General features: G+C 52.7%; 1 protein-coding gene across 2 annotated transcripts; it reads right to left on the reverse strand.

The window, feature by feature from the left end:
* Positions 1 to 2,383: 2,383 nt before the first annotated feature.
* Shisa7 (shisa family member 7) lies at positions 2,384 to 9,332 on the reverse strand. Of its 2 annotated transcripts, XM_038340781.1 has the most exons (5): positions 8,653 to 9,332; positions 6,819 to 6,973; positions 4,704 to 4,754; positions 3,632 to 3,781; positions 2,384 to 3,021 (listed from the first exon to the last, which is right to left on the reverse strand). In XM_038340781.1, the coding sequence occupies exons 1-5, from the start codon at positions 9,330 to 9,332 to the stop codon at positions 2,384 to 2,386; spliced, it is 1,674 nt and encodes a 557-aa protein (XP_038196709.1). The 2 variants fall into 2 exon arrangements, with proteins under 2 accessions (XP_038196709.1, XP_038196710.1); XM_038340782.1 differs by lacking the exon at positions 4,704 to 4,754.
* Positions 9,333 to 15,932: the final 6,600 nt, after the last annotated feature.

Here is a 15,932-nt window from a genome sequence, read left to right on the forward strand (position 1 = left end):
ACAGGACACGACTGGAGTGGGGCCTGGAGGTGGGGACACCATGGCTCTCATGGATTCCTGTGGATTATGACTGTGACACTCAGATGGATCCAGGATGTGGAGATGCATGGCTGCATGAATCCAAGGACACCATAGTTACAGTGGATCTTTGAGGTGGTGACATCATAGCTCTGGTGTCTGAGACATGAGACGTGGTAGAAGTAGATCTTGGGAGATGACGACACTGTGATGATGAGAAACATCGGCACTATCTGTCCTAACAAGTCCTCTTGGAGAGTGCTACCACGAGGCATAATAGATTTGGAATAATTGGAAGGTAAGAACATTATTGGTCATGGCACAACTAGGGAGACAAGAACATCATGGTTGTAGTGGCTCCTGAGAGATGAGGACAGCATGGTTCTGATGGCTCCCGGGAGATGGTGGGGACCTATGGCTGTAGTGAATGCCGGGAGATGGTGGGGACCCATGGCTGTAGTGAATGCCGGGAGATGGTGGGGACCTATGGCTGTAGTGAATGCCGGGAGATGGTGGGGACCCATGGCTGTAGTGAATGCCGGGAGATGGTGGGGACCTAGGGTTGTAGTGAATGCCGGGAGATGGTGGGGACCTATGGCTGTAGTGAATGCCGGGAGATGATGAGGTGAGCATATTGTGATGGGATTCTGGGAGGTGATGAGAACATGTTTGTGGTGAATCCTGGCACATCATGACATGCTGTGGTGGTTCATAGGAGATGGTGACACCATGGTTGGGAGGGAGGAATATTGGGAGACAATGGTGACATCATTAGTGGTGACAATTCCTGGTAGATGATGATGTGCTAGTTGAGGTGAATCTTATGGAATCCTGGGAAATGACATGATTAACACTGGACCCCAACTGCTATGCCATCATGAAAGGAGTACACTGGGTAGCATTGATGATGTCATTGGCAAGGTCAGCGGCACATCTACCCCAACCCTCTCCCTCCAATAGGAGATGGGGACTCTGTTGACAGAGCTGATGTCTTTAGATATGGCAGAAGTAATGCCAGCCTTTGGCCCACCTATGAGTCCCAGGATTTAGAAGCCTCATGGATCAAAGTGGCCTCCTTGGAGCTGAAGCTCATCCATGGGTGCCATCCCCAAGGACTCACTGCACAGGCCCAACCTCCCTTTAGAGGCGCTGATAGACATCCTGTTGGCCATGTCCCTGGGGTCATGGGAAGAAGCCATGGAGCTAAGTTATAGGGAAGCAAGACAAGGACTCTGATGACAATCACTACTGGTGGCCATCGAGAGTGGGGACCGCCTCTGAGAAGGAAACCCTTTATGATGATGTCCAGGCGATGGAGGGCATCATCGCCAGCCTCCTACAGACAGGTCATTGTCTTGGCATCCCCAGTGCTGACACCCTCATAGTACATCTCAGGAAAAGCTGCTTTTCTCTGGCATCTTCCCGAAATGGTCTTGGACTGGACACGCCCAACTTTATCACAACCTAGCACAGCAACAGAGCTGTCCCCCCCTGGTGTCATTTCCAAGCGGGTGGTAACTGGTGGTCACACCACAGCAGGGCCTCCTCCTGGAGAGGTCCCTGGAACAGGTGGTCATTACTGGTAATGACATCACTTGAAGAGGCACGGTCCCTGTGATGGCGCCATCGGGCAAGGCACCTATTCTGGTGATGGCATCACAGGAGGGAGGCAAAATCCTGTGACAGCACTGTGGGAAGGAGGCCTAATCTTTAGTGAGGACACAATGGTAGGGCACGGTCCCCTGCAGTGTGTGTCCCAGGAAAATGGCTTCGTCTGTAGTCATGGCATCATGGGGCAGAGGCATCTTCTCTAGAGCAGAGAAACATTTGGACAGTTTCAAGAGGCCTTGGTGCTCAGGACGATATCAAGAAGTCTCAAGAAGTGGGAGACTTGTCTCTGTAGTGACATCACAGAAGAAATCTTTGTTTCTAGAGATGATGGGATGGGACAAGGCATTGTCTGTGGTGACATCACAGGGAAGGAGTCTCTGGTGATGTCATGCAAAATGGACACAGCCTCTAGTGATGACCTCACAGGCAGGGCTCTTCCTCTGTGGTGACCTCATAGGAAGGAGGTTTAGTTCCTGCAATGACGCCATAGAACACAGACATATTTGCTAGCGATGACCTCATGTACAGGCCTCTTCCTCTGTGATGACATCATGGGAAGGAGGCCTTGGTTCAAACAGTGACAGAGTAGGAGGAGAGATCTCATCTACTGTGACATCCCCAAAGGAGGCGTGGTCTCCGATCCAAGGGCCCATCTGGTCGCAGACCCTTGGTGTGTATGATAAGCCTGTGATGGAGATCCGGGCTGGGAGGAGGGGGCCTCAGAAGCTGCAGCCCCCAGCGCTCTACCCTGGCCTCAGACAGTCACTTCATTCTTGCTGGCAGTGCGCAGGTGCTGTGGCAGGTGGTGCCCAGGAATGAACTGAAGCTGCTCCAGGGTTCCCTGGCGCTGGAAGGGTGGCCGGCGGGCCAGTGTGCCCCCACCCCCACCTGCATCGGACATCCAGGCTGGTTGAGGAGAGCCGTGAAGGGCGTGGTGATGGTGGGCATGCAGGCCTGATGGAGGCAACCCATGCAGTGGTGTGGGGGGCCCCCCAGGCCCCAGCAGCAGGTTGGAGTGTGAGGCAGCCAGGCTGGCCCGGGTGGTGGGATCTGGGGGCAGTGCAGGACTTCGTGGTGGTGACAGCAGGTGCTCTCGACTCTGGCGGAGGGCCTCCGGTGAGGACAGCAGCAGGTGTTCCTGAGACACCAGCCGCGCTCGAGGCAATGTGAACTCATAGCGGGAAGCTCGGCCATCACCCAGCAGATGCTCCTGGGACATAACCCGCCGGGGGTTGGGTGCCGGTGCCAGGCCCAGCTCCTCGGGACCACCCCAGCCATCCATGCGGTAGCCACCTCCAGTACCAGGCCGCCGCAGTGCATGCAAAGGCAGGGTTCCACGGGGCATCTCTAGATGTCTGCGCTTCAGGTAGGCTTCGTCTAGATCTTTCTCAGCTGGAGGAGAAGAAAAGACAGATCCCATGACAACCCAGAGTATCCTCATCCGTATCGCACTCAACTCAGGAGGTTTTATTTTCTTTAAAGATTTATTTATTACATATACAGGTTCTGCCTGCATGTATGCCTGCAGGCCAGAAGAGGGCACCAGATCTCATTAGAGATGGCTGTGATGGTTGCTGGAAATTGAACTCAGGACCTCTGGAAGAGCAGCCAATGCTCTCAACCTCTGATCCATCTCTCCAGTCACCGCACCCAGGAGGTCTTAATGTTTGAGCAACAAGAGTCAGCAAGCTAAGCAGGGCATGGTGGTTCACACCTGCAACCCCAACTCTAGGGAAGTTGGGTTTGAGGTCAGCCTGTGCTATACAGTGTGTTCCAGGACAAAGTGGGTTACAAGGCGAAGAAGACTCAGTCTCAGAACAATAAAATTAAATACAAATAAACAAAAACCCAACCCAAAATATTTCAGGTAAAACTAGGAAAAAACTCGGTAGGAAGATTGGAACCTTTTGAGCTCTCCACCACCCCACTGCTGTCCTTGGAACTCAACGCACCCTCCCACCCCACCCCCGCCATTGGCTGAGTTCCCCTTCCCCAAGCTCACCCAGTCTCTTGAGAGAGGAGTAGCGATTCAGTTCTGATTTCACAGCGGCCTCATAGGATGGGGGGAGATGCGAGAGGTTGTGGAAGGATCGAGAGCAGGACAGCGTGGAGTAGTGCAGGGAAGGGCTGGGTGGTGGCATGGCTCGCCAGTCTGTGGCAGGGGAAGGCCAGGTTAGTGCAGCCCTTCTTCCTCAGAGCCAGGTTCCAGAGCCTCGCCCTCCTTCCCTCAGACCCAGGGACCCAGTGCCCAGCCCTCCTCCCTCAGACCCAGGGACCCAGCGTCCAGCCCTCCTCCCTCAGACCCAGGTTCCCAAAGTCAAGCCCTCCCTCAGACCCAAGTGTCCAGAGACCAACCCTCCACCCCCAGGCCCGGGAGTCCAGACCCCAGTTCTCCTCCCTCAAGCCCAAAGGCCAGGTTCCATCCCTCCCTCTGATATAGGAATCCAGGTCTTACCCCTCCTCCCTGAGACCAAGGGTCCAGTAGCTCTTTGCCCTCTTCCTTTAGACCCAGGAGATCCCGCCACCCCCGCCCCGCGCAGACTCAAGAGTCTGCGGAAGAGTCCAACCCTTCTCCCTTAGACCTAGGATTTCAGATCCCAGCCCTGCTTTCTCAGACCAGGAGTCCACGCTCTAACCATTCTCCCTCGGACCCAAGATTTCAGGCTCCAGCCTTCCTCCTTCAGAGGTCTGGGGCTTGGGAGGTGAGAGATCTGGGTTCTAGCCTGAGAGAGCTCCGACCTTTTAGGAGCCCCTCGTTTCCCACCACAGTGGACAGGGTTGTGGTTGAGGATGAAATCACATTCCAGGTTGGGGACCGCTGGCATTTGTCAGCACCCACTGAATCCTGGCCCAAGCTGGGGATGCATTCCACGCATCTTCCCAAAACTTGACGGGAAGGAGATCACCACTTCCGGTGTCCTCTCGAGGACACTGCAGCTGCCTTGGTGGCCAGCCCCACGTGAGCATCGGCTCACGGGGGTCTTACTGGGGCTCCACCCAGCACCAGGCTGGGGCTGCCCACAGTGAGGGCCTGAAGGACCCCGACTCCCAGGGCGCCTCGGCCCTCTGCGTACCCAGTGTGGCAGCGCGGTGCTTGGGACTGTTGACGTTGTAGTGCAGGTTATCTGAGGGACCGAGAAGGGAGGTGACGTCACTGTCATCGCCATCCCAATTGACACTTGCCCGGAAGTGTGTCACTTCTGGCTCCCAGTTCCATGCCGCTCCCACCCCCTTATTAGAGCCCCACAGGTTGACTTATCCTATCGGTCCCATCGAGGAAACAGGATGGGGGCTCAGGATTATGGCTGAGGATGAGATGTCCCTCTTATTCACCCCAATACCCAGGCCAGAACGCTGATGGTCTCCGTACCACCTTTTGGTCTCTCACCACTCAGACCTAGTGGCCGCTCCTGACTCCACATCTGCGCCTTCACAGGCACCCTCGCCCTGAATCATCAGATGTGCCAGTTTGAGGTGGGAAGCCCCGTAGCGGCTGTCCCTCGGGCACTCACATGCCTTCTGTGGTTCACTATCCCCAACAGGAAAAGTGGACCGTGTGGGCGGTGCCCGAGGTTTGCCACAGGGCTGTTGCACATTCTGTAATACTGGTCTCAATGCCTCGAATCTCTTCTTTCCCCTCTTTGCCTGAAGAATGAAACCTCCCTCAAGATCTAGCTCGAGCCTTCACAAAGTGGCTCATGACTGCAGCCCCAGTCCATAGGAAGCTGAGGCAGAAGCACTGCCATGAATTCAAGGTCGGCCCAGGCTACAGAAGCTCCAGGCAGCCTGCGGTACAGTGTGATACCTTATACTAGGAAAAAAACCTGATGCTGTAATCCTGTAATCCTAGCATTTGAAAGATGTAGGAAGGAGGATCAGAAGTTCAAGTTCAGCCGGGTGGTGGTAGCACACGCCTTTAATCCCATTTAATTCCAGCACTCCAGAGGCAGAGGCAGGCAAATCTCTGTGAGTTTGAGGCCAGCCTGGTCTATAGAGTGAGAAACCCTGTCTCGAAAAACCCACCTCCTCCCTGCACCCCTGACGGGGCCCACACCCTTTTCTGTCACTGCGTGGGCCTCGTTCATCTCATCTCTTCCCTTAACAGAGGCTGCAGATGCCAGAACATAGTTCTTTTACCTCATCTTTTTTTTTCTTTTTCTTTATTTCTTTTTTTCTTTTCCTCTTTGCAAGACAAGGTTTCTCTGTAATTTCGGAGCCTGTCCTGGAACTCACTCTGTAGACCAGGCTGGCCTCGGCCTCACAGAGATCTGCCTGCCTCTGCCTCCCAAGCACTGGGATTAAAAGTGTGTGCCACCACCGCCTGGTATCATCATTTTTTTTAAGGTCTCACTGTGTAACCCTGACCGGTCTTGAACTCACAGAGATTCACCTTCTTCCAACACCTGAATGCTGAGATAAAAGCATGAGCCACCAAATCTGACTTCCGTTTTATGTTTTTCCAGGCTAGAGATGGGAGCCAGAGCGCTATGCGTGCTAAGTGAACACCCTATCACTGAACTACACCCCAAATCCCTTCCTGTTGGTGCTAGACACGTGGTTTACCCATGGGTCCCCTTCCAGCTCCTCACTGGTCCATGCTACCCTTGAGCTGCATTCCTACCCCTTGGTTTTCTGGGATAGGTTCCTGCTATTTAACCCAGGCTGCTCTCCACCTCTTGATCCCTCTGTCTCAGCCCTCACTGAGAGTTCTGAGATTACAACTTAGTGCTTTGACATCTGACTGCACTGCTTCCTGCTTGAAACACCTCAGTGGTTCCCCACTGATTTCAGAGCAGGGTACCCGAGCTCAGCCTGGCACCAAAGAAGCCATGATGTCTGCGGTCTCAGGACTGAGATTCTCATAAGTTCTGTTCCAGCCACCCAGAGTTCCTGCAGCTAAAGTTACTCTTCTCTCTGGGAAAAGCCTGCCCCACCACCCTCTCACCACCCTCCCCCATTTCCTGCCTCAAAGACCAGAATCTTTCTTGTCCACTATGGCCTCTGGGATTTCTCCCTAAATGAGTAGAATGGGCGGTGAAGGGAGAAATGAGAGGGTCAAGGCTTATGGATGGAGACCAGAGTGGGGCCAAGGAATCAAGCGGGAGGGGGGTGTCACATGGGGAAGAAGGGCAGAACCACAGGGTTGAGGGCCTGGCAGAGATGAAATTGCATCTGTCACTTGCACTCACCGAGGTTGGAGGGCTTCATGGTGTTGTAAAGGTTCTTGGGTGTCCTGGGAGGCATGCTTTCTGGGCCTCCTAGCCCTGGGGTCAGAGAGCTGCTTCGGGCCCGATCTGGGCGGGTTGCTGGTCCTGCTTGATGCCTCAGAATGTCCACCAAGGCTCTGAAATTGGTGGATAGGTGGATGGGTAGTCAGGGACTGGGATGGGAGGGAGATGGAGAGGCCCAGGCTTCTTTCCCCTCCCTACTCTCTTCTGTAGGGAATCTGCAGGGCAGAGATGTGGTCCATCTTTGACTAGGCCCTTGTTTTGTTTTTGGTTTTGGTTTTTCGAGACAAGGTTTCTCTGGAACCTGTCCTGGAACTAGCTCTTGTAGACCAGGCTGGCCTTGAACTCACAGAGACCTGCCTGCCTCTGCCTCCTGCTGGGATTAAAGGTGTGAGCCACCACCGTCTGGCTAGGCGCCTGCCTTCTAAGGTCAACCTTTCTCAGCCACACTTCCTGACTGACATAGTCCTCCAAAAAAATCTGTGGTCCATCCATGTACGCGTTCCTGTGTTGTCTTGCCCCACCATGAACCTTATTACTGTTTCTTGGGTGGCCTTGCTGGTTGCAATAAAAGATGCCTTACTCGTTCACTTAGGCAGACCTCAAACCTTTTGGAACTTTTCCCCTTTCCAGTCCTCCAAAGTAGACCTCCACAATACATCGCCATCCATTCACTGCTCAGCGCCCCTCCCACCCGGAAATCACAGTCGACCCTCACACAGGATGTCTAGGTATTGCAATGGTCTCTGCCCACCTCTAGTGGCTCTTCATAGCACACAGAAGAAATGCAGCCCCTTTCTGCTCCGCCTCAGACACCACGTACACACTGGAATGTGTCTGTGCCCTCTGCCTGGAAGGACCTCATACAGTAGCTGCCTGACTCTAATTCCTTCAGGGTCCTGCCCAGACTCTTTCCGATCTTCAACTAAACAAACCTCTCCCCGAAACCAACACTCCTTCTCTTAACTCTTTACATTGTACATTGTTTTTTCCCCCATAGCGGTTGTCAACGTCTAGAGTTACATGGCATGTAGGCTTTCTGGATCTACCACAAATATTTATGAACATTTACTCAGCTAGGACTCTATATGAGTCAGCTCAGTTATTTTTTAGAATCCGAACAAACAGAGGTCTGTTCTTAGCCCTACTGTCTATGCGAGGAACCCTAGGCACAGAGACCCCACATCACATAGATCACTAGCAGAATGCTTGGGCTTGGGACACAGGTTTATTCAGAAGGTCAGGGCTTTTGTCCCATTCTGTATTCCCAGCTACTGCCCCACAGAAAGTTTTTTTTTTTTTTTTTTTTGGTTTTTCGAGACAGGGTTTCTCTGTGGCTTTGGAGCCTGTCCTGGAACTAGCTCTTGTAGACCAGGCTGGTCTCGAACTCACAGAGATCCGCCTGCCTCTGCCCCCCCGAGTGCTGGGATTAAAGGCGTGCGCCACCACCGCCCGGCCAGAAAGTTTTTTTTTTTTTTTAAAGAAATATTGGTTGAATGAATGACCTCTCCCATCCCAATTCTTCTCTATAGCCAGGCCCCAGTTGTTTCCCACCACTAACTTGGACCCCACCCATCCGTGTAGCCACACCTCAAAGCTTCCACCTCCCACTGCGTTGGCCCCGCCCCATCAGCCACGCCTATCGCTCAGGCCACACCCCCAGTCAGTTTGCTGGGCCTCCCAGTGCCCAGCTTCACCTCCCAGCATTAAGGCACTGCCTCCATCAGATTGCTTGGCCTCCCAGTGCCCCGGCTGCGTGCTCCCTCTTGTCCCTCCAGCCCCTCCGCATACCTACCTGGGCACGTTGATCTCCCGGTGCGCTCTGGGCGCACGCGACGCCTTGCTGAAGGCCACTTTGGCACCGACGCCCACCGCCAGAGCGAAGCTGATGACTCCGCACACTACGTAGGCCGTGCTGCCCCCGGGGCCCTCGCCCCCACGACCCCCAGCGCCCCCGGCCCGACCTCCTTCCAGCCACCCTGCCTGGCCCGGTCCCGGGCCCCCGCCCGCACCCCCAGCGCCCCCGGCGCCTCCGGCTAGAGGCGGAGGCGTGGTGGCCCAGCGTGGCGTGTCATAGTTGGAGCAAGAGGCCTGCGCCAGGCGCATGTGGCGGTGCTCGCAGCAAAAGCGGTAGTGGCAGGTGCCGCAGCAGAAGCGGTAGGAGCCGGTGCTGCAGTTGAAGGTGGCGTCGTACTGGCCCATGACATCGTAGTAGCCGTGGCAGAGCTCGGCCGGAGGGGGCGCCCGTGCCGCTGCACCCGCGCCACCCGCGGGGCTGGTCTTGGTGGCGTTAGCGCCGGTGCCCGCCGGGCTCCCGCCGCCCGCCAGAGCCCCGGTTAGGCGCCGCAGGTGCGCGAGGAGCGCAGGCAGCGGGCCCGGGGCCACTGCGCTCGTATCGTTGGATGGGCGCGCCATGGCTGGACCCGCGGCGGAGGCCAGCAGCGCGATGCTCCCGAGCAGCAGCAGGGCCCGCATGGTGCGCACCGGGACGCCAGGCTGCGGATCCCGGAGCTGAACTGCAGGGGTGGAAGGGGAGGGCAAAGGGAGCAATGAGAGGGGAGTGAAACGGGAGAAAAGAAAGGTCGGCGGGGATGGAGGAGGGGCTTGCAGAAGTTATAACGAAGGGAGGACTTGACAGAAAAGGAAGGTGTGAAGGCAGAAGGCGGAGGGGGAGTTGAGGAAGATGTGTGGGAGGGGGTGGTAAGCGGCAGCCAGGGACCCGCGGAGTCCAGGAAGGAGGGAAAGAAAGAAGAGAGGGAAGGAAAGAGAAGGGAGGGCAGAAAGAGGGATAGGGAAGAGATGATGTGGGGCAGCAAGATAATAGAGGAGGCAGATGTGAGGAGGGGAGGAGGGAGGGAGAAAGAGAGAGAGGGAATGAGAATATGAAAATTAGTTCAGAGCTAAGCCACGAGCTAAGCCCCTATTCTCAACATGGGTGCAGGAACACATACTGAAGTGGGGAGTCATCATACAATCTTGTCCTATGAACCTGTAGAACAGTTGACAGGCATGCATGTCCCTATGTGACAACCTGAGATGCCTCCTGGTATGGGGAAGAAAAAAAAAAGCCTGGTATGGTGACACATGCCTGTAACCCCAGCACTCTGGAGGTGGAGGCAGGAGGATTGTCTGAAGTTTGAGGCCAACCTGAGTTATAGAGTTATGTTTCAGGCCAATCAAAGATACATCGGAGACAAATAAACAAACCTACAAAGGAAAGTTGTCTTGGTGATGGGGACACAGTATAGTTAGGAACTACTGGCTTACAGCTATTTGGTTCTCAATTCTCCAAACATTCCCGAACTCTTTCACACACGAGCACACGCACGTGCATGCGCACGATTTCATATACAAAACTGTCACTGCTGTTCACAGTTTGGGAAAAAACATATTCGATGTGGGGGTGATAAGAAGAGAAACGTAACTGGGGAGGTGGGTCAGAAGGGCAGGTCTTTTAGCTGTCTCCATGGCAACGGTCCAGGCAGGTCAGGAACAGACCAGAGTGGGCAGGAGAAGTTACGGGGGTGTAGAGACAGTCTGGCAGGGAGCCGGGAGAGCAGAGCCCCACCGCAAGGCAGGATAAGCAGCTCTGAGCCAGGGCTGCAGGCAGAGGCAGGCTCTGGGTGGTTCCCCTCAAAATTTCCCCCTCTTCTCGAATGGCATCTTGACAAACCCCAGAGAGACCAGCTGCCCAGGAGCTTCCTTCCACAGACTCAGTGCGTGGCTGTGCCTAGTGCGTGGACAGGGACTCCTGGAAACAACTTGGATCCATGCCTGAGGATCCTAACCACCCTCCCCGAGCTGTCAGGAGCATCGAGGCTGGAACCTCGAATAAAGCAAGCACACAGTTTCCTGGGGGTCTAGGATTGACCTTCCAGAGAGATGAGGGAGTGGCTAGACAGAACTATCACGTGTGCTCAGACAACTGAGGAGAAACATTGAGAAGTGACAGACCCATAGGGAACTAAAACAGCAGATGGGGGATGTATTAAAGAAAAAATCATTAGGTGATTTTATAATTTGTTCTATCCACTGTGCATGCCTGCATGCCTCTCTCTCTCTCTCTCTCTCTCTCTCTCTCTCTCTCTCTCTCTCTCTCTCTCTCTCTCTCTCTCCTTTGTGTGTGTGTGTGTGTGTGTGTGTGTAACTACTGTCAAGAAAAGTGCTAGACAGTATGGAAGATGGTTTTGGGGTACTGGGGTTTCCTAAGATTTGGCTCCAACTCTTCTATCACATGGAGTCTCAACTTTTTTTCTTTTAAACCACTGAGTCTCACTCTAATCCAGGCTGATCTGTAACTCACTATGTAGCCCAGGCTAGCTGGAAACCAGTGAATCATTCTGCCTTAGCTTCCCAAGAATTTAGATTACAGGTGCACGAATGCATTCTCTCTCTCTCTCTCTCTCTCTCTCTCTCTCTCTCTCTCTCTCTCTCTCTCTCTCTCCCTCCCTTCCTCCTTTTTCCTTCCATCCCTTCTACTCTTTCCAGCCACTCCTCTGCCTTCCTGTCCTTCCTTCTCCTTACTTTTTGCTTGATTTTATTGTAATAGTTCATGGAGCCCTTGCTGGCTTCAAACTCACTATGTAACTAAGGCTAACATTGAATCCTGCCTCTACCTCCTGAGTGCATGCCTGGCCTTCAACTTAGCTTTAGGTTAGACCTCTTCCCTAAACTCCAGCCTAGAATATTTCAGGGCTTACTGGGTCCTCTCATATGGGTGTTTATTGGTACTTTAGAAGTGGCTTGGTTCACTTGGTTGAAGAGTTTGGTGACACATAAAAAAAATTAAACAGATCTGGTGGCCATCCAGTCTGCTTGAGATGCTGAGGCAGAAAGTCTGCAAACTCAAGACCTGCCCGAGTACATAGTGGGTTCAAGGCTAGCCCAGTTTAGCAAGACCCTGACTCAAAAAGTGAGCTGGGCATATAGCTCAGTGATAGAGCACTTGTGTAGCATGCTGGAGTCTGAGGGTTTAATCCTAAATACCACACACATATCAATTGTAAGTTACCATAGAAACCAGCAACTCCACTTCTTGTGTTCACCCCCAAAGAACTAAATACATATGAGTATACAAAATGCACGCACCAAAGTCCATAGTATCTCTATGCATTATAAAGAGAAAGCAAAACTGACTTAGGGAAACAGACAGCTAGCTAAACTGATATGATCCATCCATACAGTAGACTATTACTCAGCCTTGAAGGAGTTACACCCAGAACTACGGATGCTACAACACAGATGCGTCTCGAAGCTGTGTGCTAAGAAAAAGTAGCCAGAAATGAAACATTACACAGTATATAAGCTCACTTACATGAAGTGCCGACAATAGTAAAGCCCAAGACAGAAATCCTATTACTTATATATTGTATCTGGAAGGGAGGGATTCATACACAGAGGGCTTCCTTTTGCAGTGGTGAGAATGTTCTGGAGCTAGAGCAGGCAAGGTGACTCGGTGGGTAAAATTGCTTACTGTTCAGCTGGCAACCTCGATTGGATCCCCTGGGTTTCAGATGGAAGAAGGGGAAAAGGGGATTCCTAAAAGTTGTTCACTGACCTCTGTATGTGAACCATGGCGCACATTCATGCGTGTACATGAGCAAAAATAAAATTGATCATCACACAACATAGGGAATATGCCAGCTATCACTGAGTTGTGCATTTTAAGGTGCTAAATGTAAATTTAAATTTTTTCCAATATTTAATTAACAATTAATTATTTTTTTGTCCACTCCAATCAATTTCCTCTGCTTCCCTCCTTCCCTCCATGTCCCTCCCATCATCCTCTCTTCCCCCCCTCACTTGCTCCTCCTCTGTTTCTCTTCAGAAAAGGGCAGGCCTCCCATGTATATATCAGCCAGCCATGGCATTATCAAGTTGCAATGAGACTACACACCTTCTCTCCTATTACGGCTGGACAAGGCAGCCCAATAGCAGGAAAGGGTCCCAAAAGCAGGTAACAGAGTCAAAAACAGCTCAAGATGTCACTGCAAGGAGCCCCACAAGAGGACCAAGTTACACAACTGTAACATGTGTAGAGGGCATAGGTCAGCAAACTCCCTGGATGGCAGCTCAGACTCTGTGAGCCCCTATGAACCCAGGTTAGTTGATTCTGTGGGTTTTCTTGTGGTGTTTCCTCCTCTCTGGCAGGATCCCTGGAGGACTGTTTGGCTATGGGTCTCCGCATCTGTTTCCATCATTTTTCTGAGCATTTTTGTTGTTTTGTTTTTTGAAACAGTGCTTGGAACTCACTATATAGACCAGGTTGGCTTGAACTCATAGAGATCAGCCTGCCTCTGCCTTCAGGTGCTGGGATTAAAGGTGTGCGCCACCACATCCAATCACATCTTACCCAATTTCTTTAAAGATGGAGGCAGGCATGATAGTGCCTGCTATCATGGGAGGTAGAAGCAGGAGGGTCAGAGTTCAAAGCACAGTGAGTTCAAGCTTAATCATGACTACATGAGACCCTGTCTTTAAAAGCAAACAGCAGGTGGCACACACTTTAATCCGACACTTGGGAGGCATAGACAGGCAGATTTGTGAGTTTGAGGGGCAGCCTGGTCTACAGAGTAAGTTCCAGGACAGCTAGGACTGTTTCACAAAGAAACCCTGTCTCAAAAAAACAAAAACAAAACAAAAACAAAACAAAAAAAAACCAAAATGGGTAGATGACATCAACAACTTCCCTGTTGAGACTGTCTTGACTTTTTGCCTCAGTCCACCTGAAGTACCCAAAGTATTCTCCCTTTCATTTTCCTCTAGGCCAGCGCTTCTCAGCCTTCCTAACACTGCGACCCTTTATTTAATACAGCCCCTCCTGTTGTGGTGACCCCCAACCATAAAATTATTTTCATAATTAATAAGTTCATAACTGTAATTTCACTACTGTTATTAACTATATGTAAATATCTGTTTTCCAACGATCTTAGGCGACCCCCAAGAGCCCAAAGGGGTTGAGAATCGTTTCTCTAGGCCATTCTAGGGTCATGCCGAAGAACTCTCTACTTTCTTGCCTGTCAGCCACCCCCCACCCTCTTTAGCACCTCTCACTGAGCATCTCAGCCAGTCCCCAAGCAGCCCCAGACCCGCTGGGGTTCCCGGTCCTGCTCGGTGTCTTCTAGAGTTCTTGTGCATTTGTCACGGGATGCACACGTTGTCTTGCTATGCACCTTTCACGCCTAGACTAGAATGTTCATGAAGGCGGATGGCTGGATCTACATCTCTGCTTTTCTACGGCACTCAGAATCAGTGTCTGGTACATGTAAATGCTCGGGAGAACATTTATATCTCGGGAAATGTTGAAGCAGGTATGAGAGGCGGATATTCATATCCCACCCACCCCCAAGATGAGAAAAAATTTTAAGAGGTTCTATCGGTTGCCTATGCCCCACAGTGCCCGGACTTGGGGCTAGTCTGTAAACCTGGGTCTCCAGGTAAGAGTCTAGATGGCTTTATCCCACACACAGAGAAGGGAGGGGAGACACCTAGAGAGTCAGTCTTTCTGAGAGTGGCAGACACAGCCCTATAGATCCCTTCATTCTTTGAGCACTGACATGTACAATGAGAATTTGGCTGAAAGAATGAAAGCCATCTGGACTGATGGGGCGGAAGGCAGCTGTCTCCCTTGCTCAAAGGCTGGGAGTTGACAGAGGACAACCATCTGCAGATGCAGCAACCAGTGCAGACACTGGAGACAGAGGGACTGGCTCTCTGTTTCCCTCACACAACACTGCTCAAGATTCATAACAGGCTCGATACACAACAGATAACAGGACACCTAAGCAGTGGCCCCAAAGCAAGGACACTCAGTGTCATCCTGGCGATGCACCGATACCTCCTTCCAGAGCATGTGTGAGTGTGTGCACACACACATCACTCTACACGGACATACAAACATGTGCACATATTTTAGCCTTCAGTACCCAAGACTCAGATGTCAAGGCACACCAGAGACATTACCACCAGAAGCCAGCTCCCTGCGCTGGCGCAGGCAGGCAGGCAGGCAGGCAGGCAGGCAGGCATCCACGCTCATCCTATCGCTTTCATGCAGCCTTCTAGGTGCAAGCACACTCCGGGTCAGCTGTGCAGAATCCGCACTGGCTTGTGAGAACTCCTGTGGATCCTGCGTACCCGCCCCATTCCCTACTCCGCCCCCAGCCCTAGACCGCCCCCAACCTCTAGTTCTCACTCACTAGTCAATGTCCTCCTCCACAGCCAGAGGGAGTAGGTGGAAAGGGAGGCCCAAACCCCCGGTTCTTCCAGCTGCTGCACCTTGCTTGGTTCTCAAATCCAGCCCAGGACTTGAGAGACGCAAGGCACAGAGAAAGAGAGCCAGATTGGAGAGAGGAAGCCCCCAACAAGTCCTATCCCATCCCTGCTAGCTGGGGGTGGAGAATCTTGGCTAGGATGGCGGAAGTGGGTTGGGCTGGGAAGAGCAGGAGTGCCTCCTGAGGGTCCTGGAAGAGAACAGCAGCAGGTGGAGGGGAGGCTGGTGAAGGGACAGATGAACAGGATCCAGGAAGAGGGGAACATAGAAACGAAGAAGACAGAGCCAGGCAGCTAGGAAAGACATAGAAACCCACGGAAGGTGGTACCGGAAGGATGGAGAGTGATGGGAAGTAGACAGAGAAAGAAAGAGAGTGGGAGACCCAGAGAGGGAGGAACAGAGAGGCAGGGGAGTGGGGGGGGGGTGGGCAAGAGAGTGAGAGAAGTGAGACCCAGAGAGGGAGGGCATAACCAACAAGGACCAAAGCCTCTTAAAATGGCCTGAGTAGGGTCTGCAGGTGGCAGTGGTGGAGGCGGTAGCGGGAGAGCAGATCAGGGCAGGGGCTGGAGAGCAAGTGGAGGGGGTTCCTAGGAATCTCGGGGATTAGGAAGGCAGTTTGAGGTAGGAATGCGGAAATCAGGAAAAACTGAAGACCTGTGGAAGAAGCAGAGGGAGGGAAGCGGAGCCGGTCCTGGCCAAATCCTTGCCAGAGGAAAGAGTGGCTCCCCCGCTAGCATTACAAGCAGCTCTACTCTATCTGGGCTGTCTGAGGTCCCTGCCTAGATAGACACTTAGTGCATCCTCTT

This window comes from Arvicola amphibius, chromosome 8, assembly GCF_903992535.2.
Source record: "Arvicola amphibius chromosome 8, mArvAmp1.2, whole genome shotgun sequence".
Classification (NCBI taxonomy): domain Eukaryota; kingdom Metazoa; phylum Chordata; class Mammalia; order Rodentia; family Cricetidae; genus Arvicola; species Arvicola amphibius.